This window comes from Electrona antarctica (genome assembly GCF_951216825.1).
Source record: "Electrona antarctica genome assembly, chromosome: 1".
Lineage (NCBI taxonomy): Eukaryota > Metazoa > Chordata > Actinopteri > Myctophiformes > Myctophidae > Electrona > Electrona antarctica.
The window spans coordinates 10,332,934-10,357,460 of NC_136806.1; the positions used below are offsets into that span (position 1 = coordinate 10,332,934).

The 24,527-nt window shown below is 45.2% G+C and overlaps 1 protein-coding gene across 1 annotated transcript in view; it reads left to right on the forward strand.

Annotated features, from left to right (window-relative positions):
- The window catches only part of carmil3 (capping protein regulator and myosin 1 linker 3), a 173,379-nt gene that overhangs the window by 136,441 nt on the left and 12,411 nt on the right, over nt 1-24,527 (forward strand). Inside the window, exons 23-28 of the mRNA XM_079488499.1 lie at nt 1,590-1,669; nt 10,800-10,922; nt 12,911-13,085; nt 14,211-14,637; nt 17,540-17,640; nt 17,836-18,112. Coding sequence (XP_079344625.1) covers nt 1,590-1,669; nt 10,800-10,922; nt 12,911-13,085; nt 14,211-14,637; nt 17,540-17,640; nt 17,836-18,112 — 1,183 coding nt within the window. The remainder of the gene's footprint in view (nt 1-1,589; nt 1,670-10,799; nt 10,923-12,910; nt 13,086-14,210; nt 14,638-17,539; nt 17,641-17,835; nt 18,113-24,527) is intronic.

A 24,527-nucleotide genomic window follows, 5' to 3' on the forward strand; every position in this document is an offset into this window, starting at 1 on the left:
TGAGCACTGCCATCAAAACCACCGTTTTGGTGAAGAGGTAGCCTCGGAAACCCAGATGTTTTTATTTCCAGGGAGGAAATAGAAAAAAGTCTGGGTCCGAGTCCACTTCAATTCGGCATAGAGTAGCGCAAACATCTCTCACTCTCTGCTGATTTCTGATCGTCCGCACCTTTGTTAAATTGACACACACGTACACACACACTCCTCTCTCTCTCTGTCGCTCTAAGTAATTAGTCTCATGTCGCGCAGCTGCGCATAGTTTCTCCCGCCGGATCCTGCCGGGAGCTCCCTATGCCATAAAAGCATAGGTGAGTTCCAGGCTAGTGAAGAGGTGACCACTGAAATGGTAAAACCTAAAACTGGAGTATGAATAGGCCTTTAGGGAACTACTTTTTCACACTCTTCTGGTGAAAATGGCTAAGCCGTTCCTCCTAGATCACCTCCTATCAGCAGCTTCAGCCTAAAACCTACAAACCTATGTTTTACAGTCTGTCTGTTGTCTCCCTCTCCACAGCGAGAGAGATAGAGAGAGGTAATTGCAACAATGTCCCTCCAGCGTACAATCTGGTGTGCCATCTGCTTCAAATAACTGTGTGGGCATAGTCAACCAGTTGTGTCCTACTGTACCTGACAACAGGGTCAAAATGTCTCAGTAGAAGGAGAGTAAGGCGACCACTTCCAACCACTGCAGATTGCTTAAAATATTGTTTTATTCTTTTCAATAAGTTCTGAGTTGTAGCTTTAATAGACTCACTCTGTGCCTGTGGTTTCTACGCGACCTCTGACCACCAGTTTCTCTCAAAGTTTAAATCCACTTTAGATGTTTTAGGGACACATTGGAGGGCAGGGTTTGCAATGATATCAATGCTCTATTCCTCCACCCCAATGCCTATGCTGGTTTTTAATGAGGCAGTCATTAGTTACCGTGCCAGTGTTCGCTGCTAAATATAGCCAGTTTCCGGCCCAACGTTTGACCTGGCACTCCACGGTAAAAAGTCTAATCCGTTCGACTCTGCACACAGCCAGGCTTTGTAGGGCAAACTGTGAACTGGTTAATCAGAGTGCTTTCAGCTAAAGCTTGATTTCTCGGTTTTCTGATCCACTCCAAACTGAGAACTTCTGCTATTCATCTAGTGCAGCGGCACTTTCCAAAAATAATTCCTTTTGTGCAAAGATGTAGCGTCGACAGCATGATCGACTCAATAATTGCTATAACTCTTTGAGGGTACGGTGCTCTGAGGGCAGCCTATTACGTGCAAAGTTGGTACAATCTAATTTAGTTGATGACGAGAATTTGTTTTACAAATGTGCTCCCTAATATCATTATATAAAATAGACTCCTCTATTGTTTTACAAGTATACTCCTCTCGTTCCTCAAATAGAGTCGTCTATCGTTGTACAAATAGAGACTCCTATATCCACTCCTGCCAGAAGGCCATTTTAAATAATAATAGTCCTTGTCAGCCTTTCAGCCCCAGTGACATGGTGTCACTGATCATCATAATCCTTTTATGTCCTGTGTGTGTGCGTGTGCGTGCGTGCGTGCGTGCGTGCGTGCGTGCGTGTGTGTGTGTGTGTGTGTCTGCCAGCATTGTTCAGAGAATGGAGTAGTCAACTTGATAGAGGATGGATTGCCTGATTTCTACACCAAGAGAGTCCTGCCAGACAGGTATTACCATAAACTAGAATTATAAAGTCTTACTATAATGTGTTTACTGTGTGTACAGTATACATGTCAAGTAGCTATAGTATGCTCATATTTCATAGTTTTATATACATGCATAATTCATTGTCTGATTTTCAATCCCACCAGGGAGTTAATTGTATGCAGCTTGTCATGCTAGCATGTCTAATCAGGGCCCTGGGATGCTAATTACCTCCCCTGTAGGCTAGTACACCAGCAGCCCAGGTGTTCTTTCTCTTCATTAGACTACTAGGTAGTGCCGTCAATGTGTCAGCTGTCGGTACTAGCTCGAGTAAAGTGCTTGTTAGGGGCCAAGCCCGGAAGGAACGAAAGGCCCCTATTGTTTTTCTACCGTCTTTTCTTCTTCCGACACTTTTTTGCAGTTCTGTGGCAGTTCTGTGCTGTCGCTTTCCACGAAATTCGGCAATATGGTATATAGAGGGTCATGGGGAAACGGTCTAGGGCTGAAGCTCACACAGTCAGTCATATGTCAAAGGACCTCTGACCTTTAAACCTCCCAATGAATGAATTGCATGTTCCGCTCTATCCACTCCTGGCGTCAATAAAGCAACGCCAAAGATTTCCATAGCCTGGTTAACAACGCACTCGCCCTTGAAAATCGCATTTCCATTAATTTGTGCGGAAGAGTGTGGAGTCTGGACCCTGCTAATGCATGGTTGATCGGCTGCAGGAGTACAGCGTTTACAGACAACCCCTTCAGCCAATCAGTATAAGAAAAACATGACGTCGTCTCCACTCCAGTCTCCAACCTGTGCCAGTATAGGCCACAGAAGTACCTCGGCTCCCCACACACATTTTAATCATTTATTTATGTCCACATATACAATACAAGGATACAAATATTTACAAGGTGCACACACACACACACACACACACACACACACAGAGCCAATGGGGATCATTTTGGGCTGAAACCTTGGAATATCGGTACATAAGTGTAATAAAAATCACACTTGTCTGAAGTGAGGGGCGCCCACTGTATTTATATCGGCCACATAACATCTCACGTCAATGATGCTTGTCTAACTGTTGCCCTTAACAAACCCTTGACTTGGCTGCCGTTCAATTTACGTCATAAGAGCTCTAAACAAACATTAAGAAGTCCATAGACTTGTCTGCCATATGACGTAATCTTCAAAAAGCCATGCATTGGAGGGGCTTGCGCCCCTCAAAAAAGAGGTTCTGGTTCCTCAGACATTGGACACCATTACAATGTTACGAATATGAAATTCAGCATGACGGCAGAAAAATGGATAAGGAACAATTAAGGAAAATAGAGCATGTTAACACAGGCGAGGGCTGGCAGGATTCATGCTGAGATCTAGCTTAGGAATAGCAATTACACCGTCTTTTTTCATCAGGGCTTTGAACTCTCCTAGGGTGATGAAATAAATCATTAAGCCACGTACAGTACAGTTGGAGGCCATCGATATTGTCCTTTTCTTTTTGCTGAGGTTTGCGTGATCTGCGCAAAAGGACAGTTAACCCATTTTGGGCGGGAACCCCTTTTGGTGTTTTAAACATTATGTTATAATGTAGCTATTGAAAAATAGCAGATCTACAAGCTCATAGCGCGCCACCGAGTGGCGCGCTACGAGCTTGTAGGTCTGCTATTTTTGAAAAATCGTGAAAATATTTATTTCAGAAAACTGGAGGATTTAGAAGGATTTTTAAAAATGTTGAGGTCAGGCCTAAATGGGTCAAATGATAAGGGACAATATCGGTGGCACCCAACTGTATGTCTCCAGAAGGCCTGGGTCCTGTAGTAGTCACCTTGTCCAGTGTTTCATACAGTATGTCTCCAGAAGGCATGGGTCCTGTAGTAGTCACCTTGTCCAGTGTTTCATACAGTATGTCTCCAGAAGGCCTGGGTCCTGTAGTAGTCACCTTGTCCAGTGTTTCATACAGTATGTCTCCAGAAGGCCTGGGTCCTGTAGTAGTCACCTTGTCCAGTGTTTCATACAGTATGTCTCCAGAAGGCCTGGGTCCTGTAGTAGTCACCTTGTCCAGTGTTTCATACAGTATGTCTCCAGAAGGCCTGGGTCCTGTAGTACTCACCTTGTCCAGTGTTTCATACAGTATGTCTCCAGAAGGCCTGGGTCCTGTAGTACTCACCTTGTCCAGTGTTTCATACAGTATGTCTCCAGAAGGCCTGGGTCCTGTAGTAGTCACCTTGTCCAGTGTTTCCTCTTAATTATCCACGGGGTTGTACACGAGTGTGACATGTAAGCATAGTAGCAGTGGTGGAAAGTAACTAAGTACTTTTACTTAAGTACTGTACTTAAGTACAGTTTTGAGGTATTTGTACTTTACTTGAGTATTTCCAATTTCCAGTACTTTTACTTCTACTCCACTACATCTCAGAGCCAAAATTTGTACTTTTACTCCACTACAATTATTTGAAAACTTGAGTTAATGAACCACTTCAACCATATACATTTCGACCATTTGAAGCTTGTAGATCTGCTATTTTCAATAGATTTTGTACACATTTTGAACTTGTGAAATGGCACATTCTGCACAATGAGTACTTTTACTTTTAGTACTTTAAGTACATTTTGATGCCGATACTTTTGTACTTTTACTCAAGTACATGTTCAATTCCGTACTTTTACTTGTAACGAAGTAGTTCTAAATTGCAGTATTGGTACTTTTACTTGAGTAAAACAATTGAGTACTTTTGCCACCACTGCATAGTAGGGGGAAGCTTTTTGTCTGGACACAGAGGAGGATATCCTAACTGTCCTCCTGGGGTGCCGCAATGTCATCTTATAATCACTGTTTCCTTGCATACGTTCTCTACAATTAAGTAGTCAGTGATTCAGAGAAACCGGCTTTTCACATGCATACCAGTAGACACTCAATCCACACAGTAACATTTGTAGTAGATGTGCATTGAAATAATTGGCTATTCTAAATTTAAGAAGACAAAAAAGAGTGCATTCACATTTGCTTCGGTGCCCAGGGGCAGGACAAATAAAGTCAATCATCATAAATAAAATAATACGGTGGGGCGGCCGTGGCTCAGGGGTATAGAGTGGCTGGATGGTAACCGCAAGGTTGCCAGTTCGAACCCGGGCTCCCCCAGAGTTAGGGTGCACTCACACGGTTAATGCAATTCTCGTGCTCGTTGGATGCATGTTGTGTAGTGTCATGGCCGCCCAATGTATTTGTATGTTGTATGAGGGGGAGGGGCGCATTCGCTGCGCCCCTCCCCCTCACACAACACAATGTTGGGTCAAACCATGTGACCTCCATTGGAAATGCATTGTGCCGCTGGGCGGCCATGACACAACACCCAACGAGCACAGAGAATTGCATGAACCGTGTGAGTGCACCCTTAGGCTGAGCTCACACCTTTCATGCAATTCTCGTGCTCGTTGGATGCTCGTTGGATGCATGTTGTGTTGTGTCATGGCCGTCCCTCCCTAGATGCATCCATTTCCCACAAGGCTTTGCGGGAAGTGGGCGGTGCGCTAGAGCGGAATGCGGAAAACAACAGACCCACGTTTATCTGCGTGTAGTTTTTGGTGACCAATACGGCGATATGTGGAGTTGTACACTGTCATAATAAAACGGATGGCTTTTTACATACAGAATGGGGCACTGGCTTGCTAAATGAATCAAACTTTCTTCGAAAGACGTCATCCTCTTCTGAACAAGCCAACACACAGAATCAGTGCCTTTAAATCTGGTACTGATTGTTGAAAATGACTGGAGACAGCCGTGCGTCATTTCATCATCATCATCATCATCATCATCATCAGAACCTTCATTTAAGCGTGGAGTACAATTTAGGGGCAGGCCCTCATTTTCAATGTAGCCGAAATACAAAACACAAAATCAACAAGTGTAATGCTTAATTGGGTCGTCCACTCACAGTTAACACTTTGATTGCTGCAAGATCTCAACAGGCCTATTTGGATGTTGCTGCCGTTTAACATTGCACAAAGGCCTTGTTCGGGGGCCCACAGTAAAATGTTCTCTTATAGCGAGAATCACACGCCTACATCAAAAGAAAGCTGAACTTGTCCACTTCAATTAAAAAAATACATTTTGATTTTACCATGTTCCATTCTGGAGATATTGACCTTTTTGCAACACCTGCATTTGCCTGGAAGTGGTTATCTTGAACAGCGAGCAGAGTTATGGATGGTTTAAAGTCAGAGACATTGACAGGCAGATATAAAATTGAACCCAATAAATATCCTATACATCCTATACACCGAATGAAAGCCCTGAATGTGTACTTTTACGAGGAAAACAGTAAACATTGATCCCATCTACAGTTAGACAGTAATTGGTTATTGAATGCAGCTTGTGCCCACCAGATAACTTCAGAGAAGACATGGACGTGAACTCCTCAATATTCACAAAATAAGGCCTATAGCGACATATAAATACTATATACCGTATGAAACAGAAGACTCTCTGCTTTCATAAGGAAAAAAATTGTACTGTAATAATAAAAAAATCACACCCCTGTGAAGTGAGCAGTGCAACTCTACTTCTCTACTTATTCACTACAGCTCGCTATATACGGACTGAGGCAGAAAGTCATGTAAACCTTTTATTTACAGTTTGGTCTGTAAACTTCTACTGTAATAATAAAAATCACACCCCTGTGAAGTGAGCGTTGCAACTGTTCTGTACTTATTCACTACAGCTCGCTATATACGGACTGAGACAGAAAGTCATGTAAACCTTTTATTTACAGTTTGGTCTGTAAACTTCTACTGTAATAATAAAAATCACACCCCTGTGAAGTGAGCGGTGCAACTGTTCTTTATAGTTGCGCGGTGCAAAATTGTACTGTAATTTTTATTATTACAGTACAATTTTTTTCCTTATGAAAGCAGAGAGTCTTCTGTTTCATACGGTATATAGTATTTATATGTCGCTATAGGCCTTATTTTGTGAATATTGAGTTCGGGTCCATGTCTTCTCTGCAGTTATATCTGGTGGGCGCAATGTGCATCCACCCAGTATCCAATTTATGACAAACTGTACATGGGATCAATGTTTACTATTTTCCTCGTAAAAGTACACATTCAGGGCTTTCATTCGATGTATAGGATGTATAGCATATTTATTGTGTTTATTGTTATATCTGCCTGTCAATGTCTGACTATAAACCTTCATAACTATGCTTTCTTTTTGATGATGATTGCCGCCTCGCCTAATCTATCTCACTGCTTTCATTGTTTTGATCGCAGTAACATTGGGGGGGGGGGTCATGGGCACATTGGGCAGCAAAAGTCTTGATCCGTACGGCTATAAAAAGTCCCATTCCACCGTTCGGTTCAGAACTATAGTATAACGGCGAGACGCGTTGTCATCAGCTGATTTTGTTTTTCAAGCTAGTGTAGGGGAACATGCCTGGGCATGCTAGCCTGGCACGGCCAGACTCATAGCGAGGGTTCACTGATGTTTCCTCCGGGGAAGAATCTTCAGTGAATCCCCGCTATGAGGCTGGCCAAGCCAGGCTATGGGCATGCAGCTTGGGGGCGATGGAGGGGGAAAAAAGCGTCACCCGGCTGTGATGTCGACGAGAAGGAAAAAATGACTTCCACAGATGACAACACCACGGTTTAGGTCGCGGAAAAGTTCGTTATACATTACACCCGGGTCGATTACGTCCCCGACGCGTTCATTGCGGTCTTATCACTACAATTATAATGAATAAAAAAGCGTTACAATCACACGTCTGAGCGATCTCCGATTATGACGGCTCTGCATGGCGATACGTGATCCACCAACGGAACACTGTCTTGTCGTGGCAGCCCCTCGATACTGTGGTTAGTTCGTAGTATTGTAGGCTCGGGGATCGTTTGGTCGCTACAGTATGAAGAAGGAAACATGCATCTGTCCATGTGTGTTGCAGATGTTATGCATTGCAATGCCGATCTGGTGCATATGTGTTTAGGCAATAGGCAGCGTTCCGTTCAGCGTTCAACTGGCTTCTACACGTAAAGCGGCCAGCCCTCCTGTTTTCAGGAGGGGAGGGGGGTTTTTGTTTTTTGTTTTTTTTTCTGATCACGTGAGCGGGAGTAAGCAGCAATGATAGGGCGATGGTTCTTCATTGTCCGGGTGGGTAAAAAGATGAATGAAAGTATTCTATAAAAAAGTGATTGAAACGTATTGATACGTGATCCGCACCCGACGTTTGATTAATTGATAACGTATTGATACGCGATCCGCGTTGGGAGTGTTAACAGCCTTTGTATTGAGTTTGATAGAAATATTTATTAACAGTTTGCAGAATTACAGTACATTTCAAGCACAATCAATCAATCAAAACAATATACATTAAATACAGCAATATAAAATATATGAAATAGAAAACAGAAAGTATTCAAAACTGAAATAACTATAATAGATAGATGAGAATTAATTAAAACAGTTACATTGTTGAACAAAAGTGCTAGAAATCACGGACTGAGATGGCTTATTTGAGGTCTCCAAGTTGCGCACGGGTGACGAGGCAAAACGGATATTTTCGTCCTCCGTTTTAGAAAAGATCCCTGGCCATACGACAGAGATATCTATGTCCACACCCAAACGCAGAAACGCATTGAACACAAGATAAAATCACTGCAGAAGCAGGTTTCAATTGTAGGCTATATTATACTTGCTTTTATATTTACACTTATGAGGTGCCAATCATATTTTTTAATGAAGGAATAAGTACCGCATTTTAAAAGCCACCTAAATTGTGAGTGGAAGTGGAACATGTTTCTTTCATTGTCTGTCAGCATGTCACACTATGTGCGTAAATCTCCAAATCCCGACTCTCGACTTTTCTCAATTTAAAAATGATAGACACTTTACCATTGCTCTGGCGACTTGGCAAGTCCTGCACATAAATTAATAGCAGAGTCAGACCTATAGAAGTAACAAGTTGTGAGCTTAATTGTGAGTGGCTATATTTTCGAGCTGTATAATAAATGTCACGTTATAATGTGTAGGCTGGCTAATACAAGTTCACGCGCGCACATTGTCAGCATATAGGCACAGTGACATGCATTCAATGGTGCGCCCTTAATTACCTAAACATGAGAGAGATGTGCCATGCGATTCCATTCACACCTCTCTCTCTGCACCCTCTCTCTCTCTCTCTCTCTCCTCGCATGACCATGACGATGAAATGGAGAGCAAAATACAGCACGATATAGTTTCACATGCGGCTATGCACACACCACGCATAGACTTGTTGGTGTAGGCTACTGCGCAATGGCATTTGGCCTGGGTCCTTATTGGTAGGTTAATATCCACAGTTTATCCGTAGCGGTCCGCAATGAACCTATTGTTCAAGCTTCGCACTCCAATACAAATGAAACTATTTGAATAAAGGTTGTACACATCAGTGAAATTAACCTCTGGGAAAATCCCTAATTGAGAGAGTGTATAGGCCTGCACCACAGATCATATAGGCTGCATGGCTAACAGGACTTGGGCACTACCCATCTCTCTATATCATTTGATAAAGGCATATTAAAAACATGACTTGTACACCCAATGAAAATATAAACTTCACAGAATATATACCACTTCGAATTATAACAATCGGTTGAAGATTATCTGAATATCACACAAGTAAAATCTCAACTTCTTTGTGCAACGGGCCATTGCGCTGAGGACTGGCAGTGTTTTACCTATACCTATACTTGAGGACCTCTGCTTGGAACGCGCTGCATGTGGACGCAACACTTGGAGCTTGTAGATACACAGAATGACGATAAACATTTCACAGAATATATACCACTTTGAATTAAAACAATCGGTTGTGCTTAGCACTCGGCACCAATACAAATGAAATCACCAGTCCGCACTGGAGTAGGCTGATATATTTATTATTGGATGCAGCAGAGCAGAGCCTTTGCTCACTGCAGTTGATGCAACATAATACGTTTTAAAGTTGTTAACAGTGATATATAAACATGAACAATTGGATAGATATCTGTGTAGTTTCCATGCAGGCACAAGCTGCATTTCTCACCTAATTATAGTAAAAATGATATGCGCTAATAAGCGGTGACATCATCATTTCTCAAAAGCTCTGTCACTCTCCAGTCGGACTTTTCTGCGGGGCTCAGGAGACTACAACTAAACTCCGCCCATTGGGATACAAAACAGCCCTTCTCTCCTATTGGTTGGTGGTTAACCCCACCCTCTGTGTTGTGTGGACGTTGTGTGGATGTTGCGCCTACAAGCTGTTGTATGGCTTTCGGCTGTGTTTCGACTGCCCCCCCTCCCCCTCATACAACACAATGTTGTGTCAAAGCACGTGACTCCCATTGGAAATACATTGGGCGGCCATGACACAACACAACATGCATCCAACGAGCATCCAACGAGCATGAGAATTGCATGAAAGGTGTGAGCTCAGCCTTAGTGTTGAAGTGTCCTTGAGCAAGACACTGAACCCCTAATTTCTCCTGATGTGCTGGTTGGTGCCTTGCATGGTTTCCGCCGTGTATCAATGTGTGTGTGTGAATGTAATTAATCTATGTAAAGCGCCTTGGATAAAGGCGCTATATAAATGCACCATTTACCATTTTACGGTCAAATGGCTCTTCTCCAGAAGTGAGCATTCCTGAAGAAGAACCATTCGATCAAAACGTTGACGTAGGAGTATATATTACCACTATGCAAGTTATTACTTTATTTATGTTGAATTGAATTAACCCATTTTGGGCGGGAACCCCTTTTTGGTGTTAGCATTATGTTATGATTTAGTTATTGAAAAATAGCAGATCTACAAGCTCATAGCGCGCCACCGAGTGGCGCGCTACGAGCTTGTAGGTCTGCTATTTTTTAAAAATCGAAGAACGACTGACATGGAAACATATCTTTTTCAGAAAACTGTCCGGATGTAGAAGACATTTTTAGAATCTGATCTCAGGTCACAATGGGTTAAGCCTGATATGATGGTGTCCCGCGGCAAAAATGTCAGGACTACAAGCTCACAACAGCCACGTCAGACGACGATAAATCAGGCATTATGAAGCCCTGCTATCCCCCTCCTTCCATCTGCCACCTCCTCACTGCCTCTCTCTTCTTCTCGCTGTGTGACTCTTCATCTCCCTGTCAGTCAGCTGTCGTCCATCCATCAGGCTCAGTCTCTGAGGAGGAAGAAGAGACGCAGTGTGCTGTCCATCTTCTCTGGCTTCCGCAAGAACCGCAACTCCACCAGCTCCTGTCAGGACACAGCAGAGTACGTAAATATACATTATACAACTCCACCAGCTCCTGTCAGGACACAGCAGAGTACGTAAATATACATTATACAACTCCACCAGCTCCTGTCAGGACACAGCAGAGTACGTAAATATACATTATACAACTCTACCAGCTCCTGTCAGGACACAGCAGAGTATGTAACTATACATTATACAACTCCACCAGCTCCTGTCAGGACACAGCAGAGTATGTAAATATACATTATACAACTCCACCAGCTCCTGTCAGGACACAGCAGAGTATGTAAATATACATTATACAACTCCACCAGCTCCTGTCAGGACACAGCAGAGTATGTAACTATACATTATACAACTCCACCAGCTCCTGTCAGGACACAGCAGAGTATGTAAATATACATTATACAACTCCACCAGCTCCTGTCAGGACACAACAGAGTACGTAACTATACATTATACAACTCCACCAGCTCCTGTCAGGACACAGCAGAGTATGTAAATATACATTATACAACTCCACCAGCTCCTGTCAGGACACAGCAGAGTATGTAAATATTGTAATGGTATTTTGAAGATGACAATACTAACTGTCTAAATGGGGTAAATCGTCCTGTCTAAATGGGGTAAATCGTCCTGTCTAAATGGGGTAAATCGTCCTGTCTAAATGGGGTAAATCGTCCTGTCTAAATGGGGTAAATCGTCCTGTCTAAATGGGGTAAATGGTCCTGTCTAAATGGGGTAAATCGTCCTGTCTAAATGGGGTAAATCGTCCTGTCTAAATGGGTTAAATCGTTAGTGAAAATGTTTCGTGTGCTCATACTTTACGTGCACTATCGCCAAAACATACCCAGAGGGGCAACTAAGGGGGGGAATGTGCGCTATGTAGCAAACATAGAGTAAATGGAGGTTTCCACAGATTAATAAGTGAGGCGAGACAATAGGACTCGGGAGGCACTCTTGGCTGCAAACCTCGTGGTGGTGGGGGGGGGGGGTTGGAGGAGGAATGGAAAATACGGCCTTGAAATTGGAGAGATAAAGGCACTGGAGGGACTTCTGCTTAGAAACTGACAGCAGTGCCAGTGTGTGTTGCTCAGAGATGGGGGGCGGGGGGGGATGGGTACAATACTGTACATGTATTCAGTGCAGGCAACAACCGCCGTGTGCAGAGCATCAGTCAATCAGGAAGTGAAGTCATTCCAAGGGCGAGCGAGATGAACCAATGGGCTTATACTTCCCTCTAGCCAAGGCTCCCTTCCTTCACATCACCTCTGAGCAGTCTTGTTTCCGTCGACTAAAACTAAGACGAAAGAAATGTTCGTCGACTACCTGTTTCCACTGACGAAAACTACATGGAAACTACAGTCCCATTCTGTTGGTCTGTTCCAGGCTGACTTCTATAGGTACCTTTCAAAACCTTTCAGGCGAAAGGTACCTCTGGAAGCCACACCTCTGATGGGTGGAGTTTAGCCTTAAGGGGTGTGTTTTTGAAAACTAAGCTATGATGACTAAGACTAAATATACTGACTATTTCGTCAACAAATAAAAACTAGACTAGAATAGCAGATCTACAAGCTCACAAGCTGTGGGCTTGTAGATCGGCTATTTTCAGCAAGTGAAAAAAACAGTCTTACGACGGCATCTAGCCCGCCAAAATACATTTTAGTCTACTAAATCAACTGTAGATTTTGTCAACTAAAATCTTGTGATATTTAGTCGACTAAAACTAGACTAACACTAAAACATTCCAGGTGACTAAAATGTGACTGAAACTAAATGAAAACTATTCAACAGACTATGACTAAAACTAAAATCAACATTTGCTGCCAAAAACAACACTGCTTCTGAGGCACACCATGCAGAGAACCAGTTGATTATGATTCACACGGCGGCACTTCTCTCTTTTTTTATATCTGGCTTTGTCTGTCTGTCTGTCTGTCTGTCTGTCTGTCTGTCTGTCTGTCTGTCTGTCTGTCTGTCTGTCTGTCTGTCTGTGCTTTTCCAGTTTCTCCTCGGAGAACGTTTACTCAATGATTCAGCACCCTAAGGATCCTGGGAAGATGGACCCCGCGGCCATGCCAGGAGGAGCCAATGGGAGCATGCCGTCTCCCCGGGCCTCGCAGGGCTTACCGCCGCATGGGGTGCGAAGTATCAGCCCTCCCTGCCTCCTGCAGAGACAGGTATGATGAAGTATCAGCCCTCCCTGCCTCCTGCAGAGACAGGTATGATGAAGTATCAGCCCTCCCTGCCTCCTGCAGAGACAGTTATGATGAGTATCAGCCCTCCCTGCCTCCTGCAGAGACAGGTATGATGAGTATCAGCCCTCCCTGCCTCCTGCAGAGACAGTTATGATGAGTATCAGCCCTCCCTGCCTCCTGCAGAGACAGGTATGATGAAGTATCAGCCCTCCCTGCCTCCTGCAGAGACAGGTATGATGAAGTATCAGCCCTCCCTGCCTCCTGCAGAGACAGATATGATGAAGTATCAGCCCTCCCTGCCCCCTGCAGAGACAGGTATGATGAGTATCAGCCCTCCCTGCCTCCTGCAGAGACAGGTATGATGAGTATCAGCCCTCCCTGCCTCCTGCAGAGACAGGTATGATGAGGTGACTGTATAGCAGCCCATTTCCATGGGCCGACCGCATCTTGTGGCATGTGTTCTATTAAAGGTGTAGTGAAATGGCTTTTTTTGGGCATTTTATTTTGAAGTTTCAGCCTCAGACGGCAGGTTGTACGTTTCTGAACCAATCAGAGCGTCGCATCCCTCCAGGCTATGGGCCCGTAGGTCCACGCGTATGCAGAGTGGTTTGTTTACAAAGTGACAGAGATGGCAGAAAAGCCAGGGGATTTTTTTTCTAACCTGTACACAACCTATATACATATTTTAGTGTGATGATTAAGTTGAAAACGAGTAATACATGTCATCTTGAATTGGATTAAAAACGGAGGATTTCTGTAATCAGTAGCAGCTGTGTTTGGAGGACGTCTAGCAATGGGAATCAAATGGGTGAGCTTAGTTTTTATTGGCTTTTATTGATGTGGGCCTCGACACCTCATCACGCAGCACGTTTTCGTTTTAAGGAAGTAATTACATTTTTAAATTTCAGATGGGGGTTAATTCGGTGGCCAATTTCATGTAATTTTTGGGCTCCTTGACATTAAATAGTTTGAGAACCTTTGACATAGAAACATAAAAAACTTTCATGATTTAGAAGACATTTGTAGAATCTGGTCCCAGGTCTTAACCTTTTTATTGCCATCTATCCCCCCCGCATCATCTCTCTCTCTCTCCCTCTCCCTCTCAAGCCGACAGACCTGGTCAGCATGGTGTACAGCTGCATCGGGGCTGACATCGAGGACTCTGACAGCAGCAGCGTCTGCGACGGGAGGCCTTCCGGCGGCGGCAGGGCCGACAGGCAGGCCGATGTCCGGACAGACGTGCGCACCAACGGACACGTCCCTGCCGACAGGCAGCCGGAGCCCGGCCGTCAGGAGCGCATCGTGCCCCTGGCCCCCGACTCCCTCACGGACTTCCAAATGGGGGAGGAGGAGGACGAAGAGGAGGAAGACGACGAGGAGGAGGACGAGGAGGAGGAGGACCTGCAGCAGAGGAAGGAGAGACAGGGCAGCGGCGGTACTGGAGCTCCCTGTGGGCAGAGGCCAGAGCCGCTGCCACAGTGCTGCAAGCCCAGCCTGGCCGTGATGAGACAGAGACACCTGCAGGAGAGCTTAGGTACTGCACTGTAGTTGACATGCTAGTGTGTGCTAATAATGACGTGCTAGTTATTATTATTACGCAAGCCCACTCACTCCCAGTCACAGGTTGTGATATACAGTAGCACCAAATATGACCATGATATAGTACAAACTCGAGAACTGAATCAGTTTCAAGATTGGTTTCAACTGGATTATAATTTCGAACATGTGTGGAGTTTGCAATTGTTCTCCCCGTGTCCCCTATAGGGTAGGTACCCTCACAAAAACATGCAGTAATCCTGGTCTCTAAACTGCCTCCCCCTGGCCAGCCGGGGCGCCTGATGGAGGGGAAAATAACTGGTCGGAATAACGTGTTCCTTCCATGCGCTGCGTCCGGCCGGGGAAACACTCCCCTGTCAGGTGAAAAGAAGCAGCTTGGACTCCTCATGCATAGAAGGAAGCATGAGGTCAGTCCGCTGCCCCCCCCCCCCCCCCCCCCCCCCCCCAGGTTGGCAGAGAAAGTGTAGCGCCCAGGATTACATTAGATAATTGACACTGGGGGGAAAAAATTGGGTTGCAAAATCGTGGGATAAAAAAAATATATATATAATTTCGAACACACAATCAGAGGAGAATCCTTAAAAGTAAAAATAATGCAAAATAATGCTCAATGCCAATGGTCTTCCTGTAAAAGAGTGTTTTGAATGTAACAAAACACAGATTGTTTTTTTTTTGTTTTTTTTTACTATACATAAGATTGCCCTTCTTTATGTTATGCTAAAACATTCGCGAAAAGAACCCCCTCATTTGTTAGTTTCTATTGTAACGATCAAGTTTCCTTGCCCATGGATCAGTGGTCCCCAAATGTTTTTGGCCGTGCACCCCATGTTACCTCCTGACCTATACGCACCCCCAATACTCAGTCTCGTTGTATTTGGCCCGAAAATCATACATTTTTGAATATGACTGGCAAATAATCACAGAATGTCACTGCACTGAGAGACATGCAGCTGCTGTTTACTCCCGCAGCTGCTCTCTACATCCTCTTACAAGGGTGTTTACCGGATTTTGCCCGTTTTGTGTTAAATAACACCATAAAACCACCATTACCCTTTTCATATCACGCACCGCCTAGAGGGCGTTCACACACCGCAAGGGGTGCACACACCACCGTTTGGGAACCACTGCCATGCCCATAGATCATAGTACATGACATGGGCTCACAGGGAACTGAGAGATCAGTACAATAGCCAGCGGCCACATCCAGCCATGCTTCAAAAGCGGCCATATACGTCAAATCAACTCTAATAATACGCAGTGTGAACCCGTGTAGGGAAGAGAGGCCGGCTTCAAAAGAAAGAAAACTAAAGCAACGGCATGACGCAATCATCACGTCTCTTATTAGAGCCTGGCACTGAGACTTGGACAAGAGTCAAGAGGATTACAGTCATTTGAACAAGAAGAAGCAACAGAACCGCAGATGACTCTCGTCTCCAAGCTGCATGAGGAGGAGGAAAGGGAACGGTCTTTTCAATAGCAGCGGTTTTACTTTGCTCTCTCCGTGATGCTTCACTTGCTTCACTACACAGAAGTACTAGTTCCTATGAACTGGATTTTGTCTGTGCTTTCTTTCATGTGGCTGCCCCTCAGTCTGCTCTGTCTGAACTGTGCGGTGTGCAGGCAGTGCAGTGGGCCAGGGGTCCAGGGCCCCCAGAATGCACATGTGGTCTTCTCTGTGTGCAGGCAGTGCAGCGGCCAGGGGTCCAGGGCCCCCAGAATGCACATGTGGTCTGCTCTGTGTGCAGGCAGTGCAGGGGCCCAGGGGTCCAGGGCCCCCAGAATGCACATGTGGTCTTCTCTGTGTGCAGGCAGTGCAGCGGCCAGGGGTCCAGGGCCCCCAGAATGCACATGTGGTCTTCTCTGTGTGCAGGCAGTGCAGTGGGCCAGGGGTCCAGGGCCCCCAGAATGCACATGTGGTCTTCTCTGTGTGCAGGCAGTGCAGTGGGCCAGGGGTCCAGGGCCCCCAGAATGCACATGTGGTCTGCTCTGTCTGAACTCCTCTGTGTGCAGGCAGTGCAGAGGGCCAGGGGTCCAGGGCCCCCAGAATGCACATGTGGTCTGCTCTGTCTGAACTCCTCTGTGTGCAGGCAGTGCAGCGGGCCAGGGGTCCAGGGCCCCCAGAATGCACATGTGGTCTGCTCTGTGTGCAGGCAGTGCAGTGGGCCAGGGGTCCAGGGCCCCCAGAATGCACATGTGGTCTGCTCTGTCTGAACTCCTCTGTGTGCAGGCAGTGCAGAGGGCCAGGGGTCCAGGGCCCCCAGAATGCACATGTGGTCTGCTCTGTCTGAACTCCTCTGTGTGCAGGCAGTGCAGAGGGCCAGGGGTCCAGGGCCCCCAGAATGCCGGCAGTCCCTCCCTGTCCCTGCGCAGCCGGTGCCTTCCTTCACTGGTTGATTATGTCATAGACATAAAGGTAGACGCCCCTTTCGGCTCTGGAGCGTATGTGCTCAAGGGAGGGCAAAGAATTCCCGAGATTCCTTGCGAAGCCCCGCGGAAGCATGAGTGTTGATGATGTTCAGGTCTAATAAGTCCCGGAAAAGCTGCGCTGTGATTGGCCAGTAGTCACTTGAGTGGCAGCGTGACGTAGTCCACTCTTCCGGCGTACCAGTGTAAATTCTTCCGCCCTCCCGTCAACACACATGGCTCCAACGAACTGCAGCGGCCAATGAGGCATCAACTTTAGGTTTTTCAACCAAGGTTCATGTTTTAGGTTATTAGAGAAAGTAAAAGATTAGTGTTATTTTATTTTCATTTGCGGCTTTCTTTCGTTTTAGCAATTTTAGCTATTTTTGAACTTTCTAACTTTGGGCTAAATATATATTTTACAGAATTTTATAGTGATTTATTTATTTATTTTATTATTTACTGTCTCCATGTAGAAGAGGCAGCAGAGAGGGAGGAGGATGAGACTGAAGGACAACCTGAAGAGAAGCCAAAAGCCACTGAGCCAGAGGGACAACGTCCTCCACTTCCAAATAAGGTAGGGGTGTGTGTGTGTGTGTGTGTGTGCACGTGTGTGTGTGTGTGTGTGCACGTGTGTGCGCACGGGTCTATGTGCCGCTGAAAGTGTGTCTTATTTGAACAACACCTCTGGCTCAAAGTTCTAAATCAACCTCCCAAAAACATGAACCAACCCAGCAGTGACCGTCACTCCCTCCTCATCCCCCCCACGCAGCCCAGTAAAGACGAGAGCCCCCCAGAGGATGACGTGGCTCCCAGGACGTCACCTGGTACCACTCCGTCCAGGACGTCACCTGGTACCACTCCGTCCAGTGAGCGCTCCACCACGGCTCCCAGGACGTCACCTGGTACCACTCCTTCCAGTGAGCGCTCCACCACGGCTCCTGTCAGTGAAGAGGAGGAGGGATGCAGTCAGATGGAAAGCCCGTGCTGCGTGCCTCTCGCCTCTGCCAAGCCTGTGTTTGAGATGTCAGAGGCAGCTGTCACCCCAGGTATGACTGGAACATCACAGTCATCAATGAATGATTGCCTTTTTTTATTTTATCCATTTTAACGACTTAAAACCTATACTTTGTTGACTGGGGTATCCTTGGTCCGCTCATTTTTCCCCCCTCTACATCAAACTTCTTTGCCAAAAAAATAGCCAATCTACAAGCTCACAGCACTAAGCGATGCAATGCATTTTATAGCTTGGAAGATTCAGAAAAAATCTTTGACATTTTTAGAAATTTGAAGAAGACTTCACCCGCAATATATTCAATTCAATTCAAAGTAAAAATTCATAGTAAAAATCACACCCGTGTGAAGTAAGTGGTGCAACTCCGGGAGGGGGGGGGGGGGGGTTCCAGACCAACAGGAACGCACCCAGCGTGCCGGCCCGATTCCGGCAAGCCGCCCGCGTCCGAAACGGTTGAGAAATGAGTTACCGTGTGGGGGTCCCTCTACTGTACTGTACTGTACTGTACTGTACTGTACTGTACTGTACTGTACTGTACTGTACTGTACTGTACTGTACTGTACTGGCACACCCGAAATCACCATATATACAGTTAATATGTGCGTGTGTGTTAGGTTGCGCACAGGTGGTGAAAAACAACCATGCTGTTTTCGTGCTCAGACGCACTCAGCCAGCCAGCCAGCCACCCACACACACACATAGTCACTTAAGGAAGTGGTTGCACCACTTAAAAATCTTTTGAAAATGTGGAAAGTATATACAGTTGGAGGGGGGTACAGCATTTTGTGAACAGAAATCACATTGCATAGTTATATACAGTTGGAGGCCATCGATATTGTCCTTTTCTTTTTGCTGAGGTTTGCGTGATCTGCGCAAAAGGACAGTTAACCCATTTTGGGCGGGAACCCCTTTTGGTGTTTTAAACATTGTTATAATTTAGCTATTGAAAAATAGCAGATCTACAAGCTCATAGCGCGCCACCGAGTGGTGCGCTACGAGCTTGTAGGTCTGCTATTTTTGAAAAATCGTGAAAATATTTATTTCAGAAAATTGGAGGATTTAGAAGGATTTTTTTAAATTTTGAGGTCAGGCCTAAATGGGTCAAATGATAAGGGACAATATCGGTGGCACCCAACTGTACATGTTATACAGGGTATACAGCTTTTTTTTTAAACAAATAGCAGCAATTCTTTGCAGTCACTTTGGGACAAATAGTAGCATTTTTTCTCAAGACTGTTTATATAGTATTACAAAATAATTATCTAGCAGTCTACTTGGTACAGATAGTAGTCCTTAGGGTGGTTGTATTCCACCGGCTAACCTTCTTTTGTCGCAACAGTTCACAAATCTTGCTGCTGTGTTTCCCAATAGGTATGGGAGTTTTTTGTCGCGGGTCATAGATTCAAACGCACTTTGTGTGTGTGTGTGTGTGTGTGTGTGTGTGTGTGTGTGTGTGTGTGTGTGTGTGTGTGTGTGTGTGTGTGTGTGTGTGTGTGTGTGTGTGTGTGTGTGTGTGTGTGTGTGTGTGTGTGTGTGTGTGTGTGTGTGTGTGTGTGTGTGTGTGATCTGTGGGAAGTATGTGTCTCTGATGTCTTGGGCAGGTGGTTAGAAAGTGTAGCTCTGTTTCCACCACATTTTGTGTGCAGTGGGTGCACTGTGGGTCTTTTCTGTCTTCCCTTGGGAGACAGAAAAAATATATTAAATAAAAAATCTTAAACTACTACAACACTATAATCCAAGTGTCCTGTATCCAGGCTGTCTTCATTACGTCGAAAACACTGCATATTATTTTAAACCATCTAAAACACGTCCGGTGTCTACAGTATCAGGCACGATTGAGGAGAAGGCGTGCCTGTGAATCCCACATTCGTGCATGAGGCTGTCTACACCTATATTGACACTGGGATTGTGAGCCGGGTTTGATGTAATTTAGATAGAGAGATCCAGAGAGCATGAGGTGCAGAGCCAATCCAGTCATCAGTTTTAATAATAATAATCTATTATACAATTGACAACATGTACGCAACCCAATACCCAAAGTCACCAGCTACTACGTCACTGACACGCTGGGTGCCGAAGCCCAAGCAGGAGCAACACACACTGCAACAACACACTAAGACGTCACAGACTTACCCTCCACGTCGATCCACGGCTATCTCCTCATGTCGCGCCGCACGCCCACACTCAACACCACCCGCGTCAAAATTGACATTGCACTGCCACTAAAGCCGGCTCCCGTCCAGACTCACAAACAATATCAATATCAATAATAAACACAAACACGCCACAAGCACCGACACCCCCGCCTAATTTGTTGCCACGTCTATGAAAACAAGCACACAAAAAATGCCATTCAACACGCTACTTACACACACTACCACTCGCTTACAATATGCGGACCTGGCAACACTACATTCCCTCTCCCATTTGCTCAAAGCCCACCACGTGACCCACACACACATACCAAAAGAAGAAGAAGAACTACACACCGCAAACACTGACTCTAACTTGGACAGTTACAATAATGCAAACACGAACGCGTCGACACCTGGCGTGGTACAAGCGGGACGACCCGAGGCGCATATATGGATAAGAACAACAACACCAACACTACACGCACACGCGCGCGCTGCAACAACAAACAGCTACGTACAGTGTGTGTGTGCGTGCGTGCGTGCGCGGGGGGGGAATTTGGATCGCCTCGCGATGCAGCGCAAATGGCACTACACTACACAGGCCTCGACAGTGCGACTAGGTACTCGCATTTGCGACTTAAAATATCACCGTGCAAGTTGTACAATTCCCTTTGTAGCACCGGTGCGACTACAGAATCCGATCTTTAAAGCTAAAAGTTGCGCCGTTTACATCCAAAACAATGTGTCACTCTCTCGGTTCTGCACCGCTGCTGGAGAAGTATAGCACTGTCGAAGGCAGCGCAACTAATCCCCCCCCCCCACACACACACACCCCAGAGAGGGAGGAGAGACAAGAGAGCGAGAGAGAGAGAGCGAGAGAGCACACACGTCTTCACCCCATAATTAATGACAGCTGTGTAAGGGTGACGATTGCGTGATGCTTATATGTACAGGATTCTATAGGTCACCACTTTTGGTGTGACACATACACGGCTTCTGTCTCTGTTTACAATGCGTTGTCAAGATTTTGGAGAAGACTGATAGTTTATCCTTTAGTAATTAGCCTGTGGAAGTATTCACACTAGGCTACTTTTGGATTTATTGGGATTGGCAATTTGGGGAAAGGAGGAGGAGGAGGTGATCAAGCTCCACAAGACCACAGTAGGCACGTTTACATGTCACGTTCTAATCGGGTTAAAACAAGGTTTTAAATACACCCGATTTAAAATATCCATGTATACACCTAAATAAACCCGATCAAGTCCGACCCGATTTAAATTCTAATCGGGTGCAGAGGGGTGGTCTAGACTTTTTTTAGACCCGATCAAGAGGACATTTCTTCCATGTATACACCTTAACCCGATTAGAATCTGATATGTTCTTTCTGCACATCAAATCGTCGGCAATTTCTGTTGCTTAACCTCCTTGTTTTTGGCAGTGCGATGAGGCGGTATTCCTCTCTCGTTCCCTCTCCCCCTCTCTCTCTGCAAGCGCACGTGCGCGCACACACACGGAACTATTGCCAAAAATCTCCCATGCAAATAAAAAGTATAAATAAATAAAAGTGTTGCAGCCACTGAGATAATGGATGATGAGAATCACTCGTAGGCTACCTGAAGTTGCATGCGCTGCCCCCCCCACCCCTGCCTCTGTGATCGCAGATCTGTTTCTGTTCGGCTGAAGAAAGTTGATATCCAATACTATGCCTACATGCCATTATGGTTTAAACTTGAAGCTGGTCAGTTTAGTGTGCTTCAAGTGAGTCAGAGTCGGACCAGCTCCGCTGCTTCAAGTCAGAGTTGGAACAGCTCCGCTGCAGCTACAGTAATTGATTTGACCTAGTTTCACGTCTTTTGCTAGTGATGTAATCAATTCATCATTTGGAACCACCTGCGTAAAATTCCACATTAGCCTATTTTACATTTTAAATGGCTTGCATGCCATGTAGCCTACTCTTAATATTTTTCATTGTATATAGATATTTAATATAATATTCTTTCCATTGCAACTATAGGGTAGGGTAAAATGTGAAAGCTGAATTAATAATAAATAGTATAAAGACGAGACGACTCAGACCATAAGGGTTATTAATTACTAGCCACAAAATAAACTGGAAATCAATCAACTCCGACGTCTGAAGGCTCTACCATTCAGTAGCCTACCATTGCTAAACAGACACAGTCCAAGTAGGCTAGTTGCATTCTCGACAGAGATGAGAGAGGAGAGATGGAACCCAGCCAGCACGCCCACTTGGGTCCCATGTGGTTTCAATGCGGGATACATGGGTACAAGTGGGAATGGGCTTGAACTGGGAACATGTAGTTCCAACATGGTCTACATGTGGGCTAACTTGCATGGGTTGGAAGTGGGCAAGCCTATATAGGTCCCACGTGGTCTACACAAGGGCTAACTGGCATGGGTTGGAAGTAGGCAAGCCCATATTGGTCCAACATGGTCTACATGTGGGCTAACTTGCATGGGTTGGAAGTGGGCAAGCCCATGTAGTTCCAACATGGTCTACATGTGGGCTAACTGGCATGGGTTGGAAGTGGGCAAGCCCATCTACAAGTAGGGCTGTAGCCAGTAGGCCTACACAAACAGCAGCGTTGTAACAGTAGGCCTATAGAGCGTCGTAGTCCCGCCCCCTACATGGCCCAGGAAATGATTCTCCGTTCATTTTCCTCATAGACATTTCAGAAAGTATTTATTTTATTTATTTACTTTTTGAAATGTCTATGGGAAAAATGCATTGGGATTCATTTCCTGGGCCATGGTAGGGGGCGGGACTGCGGCGCTCTATAGCCTATAGGTATTAGGTAGGCCTACCATTACAATCCCTTTGTTCTTCTGCTCATCTTCTCCACTCATTTCCCCCATCAGAAAAGTTGAAGTCAAACTGTTCTGCTGCTTCATTAACGAAACAAATCCAAATACATCCAGTGGCGGCCTTATATATGTTTCAATCGTTTCAATTGAAACGGGCCTCGAGCATTGGGGGCCTCCCGATTAAAAAAACCCAAACAAAAAACAGTTCAGTGTGTGTAAAGGCGGGAGGGAAGAATGGGTAAAAGTGGGAAAACACATGTGGTGACCCATTTTATAGTAATAATAGGCCTATTAATAATAATATGGTTAGCTGTGTGTATAATAATAATAATGTATTATTGAGTGGTGCAGCCACTTAAGGAACGGCAATGTGTGTCCCTATGTCTGTCTGTCCGTTTAGGGTACCAACAGGTGACAAAGTGGCGCTGTCGAGCTTCACACCGTGCACAGGTGCATGATGGGAAGTTGAGATTTTTTTAGTGGAGTGTACTCTCAGCCTACTGTACTGTACTGTACTATACTTTTACATAATAGGTAGTTAAAACACCTTAGAAGCCCGGAACTATTTAATCCATTTCATCCAGGGTGCCCATCATTTGTAGCGCACGGACCACTTTTACCGGCGCACCGGAAGTTGGTGTGCATGTCTGTGTAGCAGCTAACAATAGCCACACCACTCTAGAGTCGTTCGACAACAACGGGAGGTCATAATAAATCTATCGCGACTAGCGACTGGACCGCGGAAGGCCGTCAAACACAGGATCTTTTTTCAGAATTAGACGGGATGATTTAGATCGGGAGTTATGATCGTTTTAAGATTTTCGTTTTCGTCAGCTAAACAGGCAGGGGAGATTTTCGATGACGTGTCACTTTTTGACACGTCATCGGATCGGGCAACAAGCGCTCCAAGGCTCTAGAGCGATGCGAACGGTTTTGTTTTCATTAATCTCCGTCCTGTTTATCAATCTCCGTGTTGGGCACTTGACCATGACCTTGAACTTGGACGGAGAACTCTGACTTGGACATCCAAGGTGTTAATCAACTAGTCGACTAGTAAACTAGGCAACTAGTCAACTAGTAAAACTGACTAGAAGTGAATGCCCTACAGTACAATGTAGTACAGTATGAGTACAGTATAGTACAAGTAAGTACAGTACGACTACAGTACAAGTGCATTACAGTACGAGTACAGTACAGTACAATGTAGTAGGCTACAGTACAAGTACGGTATCAGTACAGTACAGTACAATGTAGTAGGCTACAGTACAAGTACGGTATCAGTACAGTACAATGTAGTAGGCTACAGTACAAGTACAGTATTAGTACAGTACGAGTACAGAACGAGTACAGTACATCCAGTGGCGGCCTTATATATGTCTCAATCATTTCAATTGAATTTAAAAATTATGTAATTATTATTATTATTATTATTATTTGTAGTAGTAGTAGTATTGCATTGCATCACATCCTTCCAATCAGCCTAGTCAA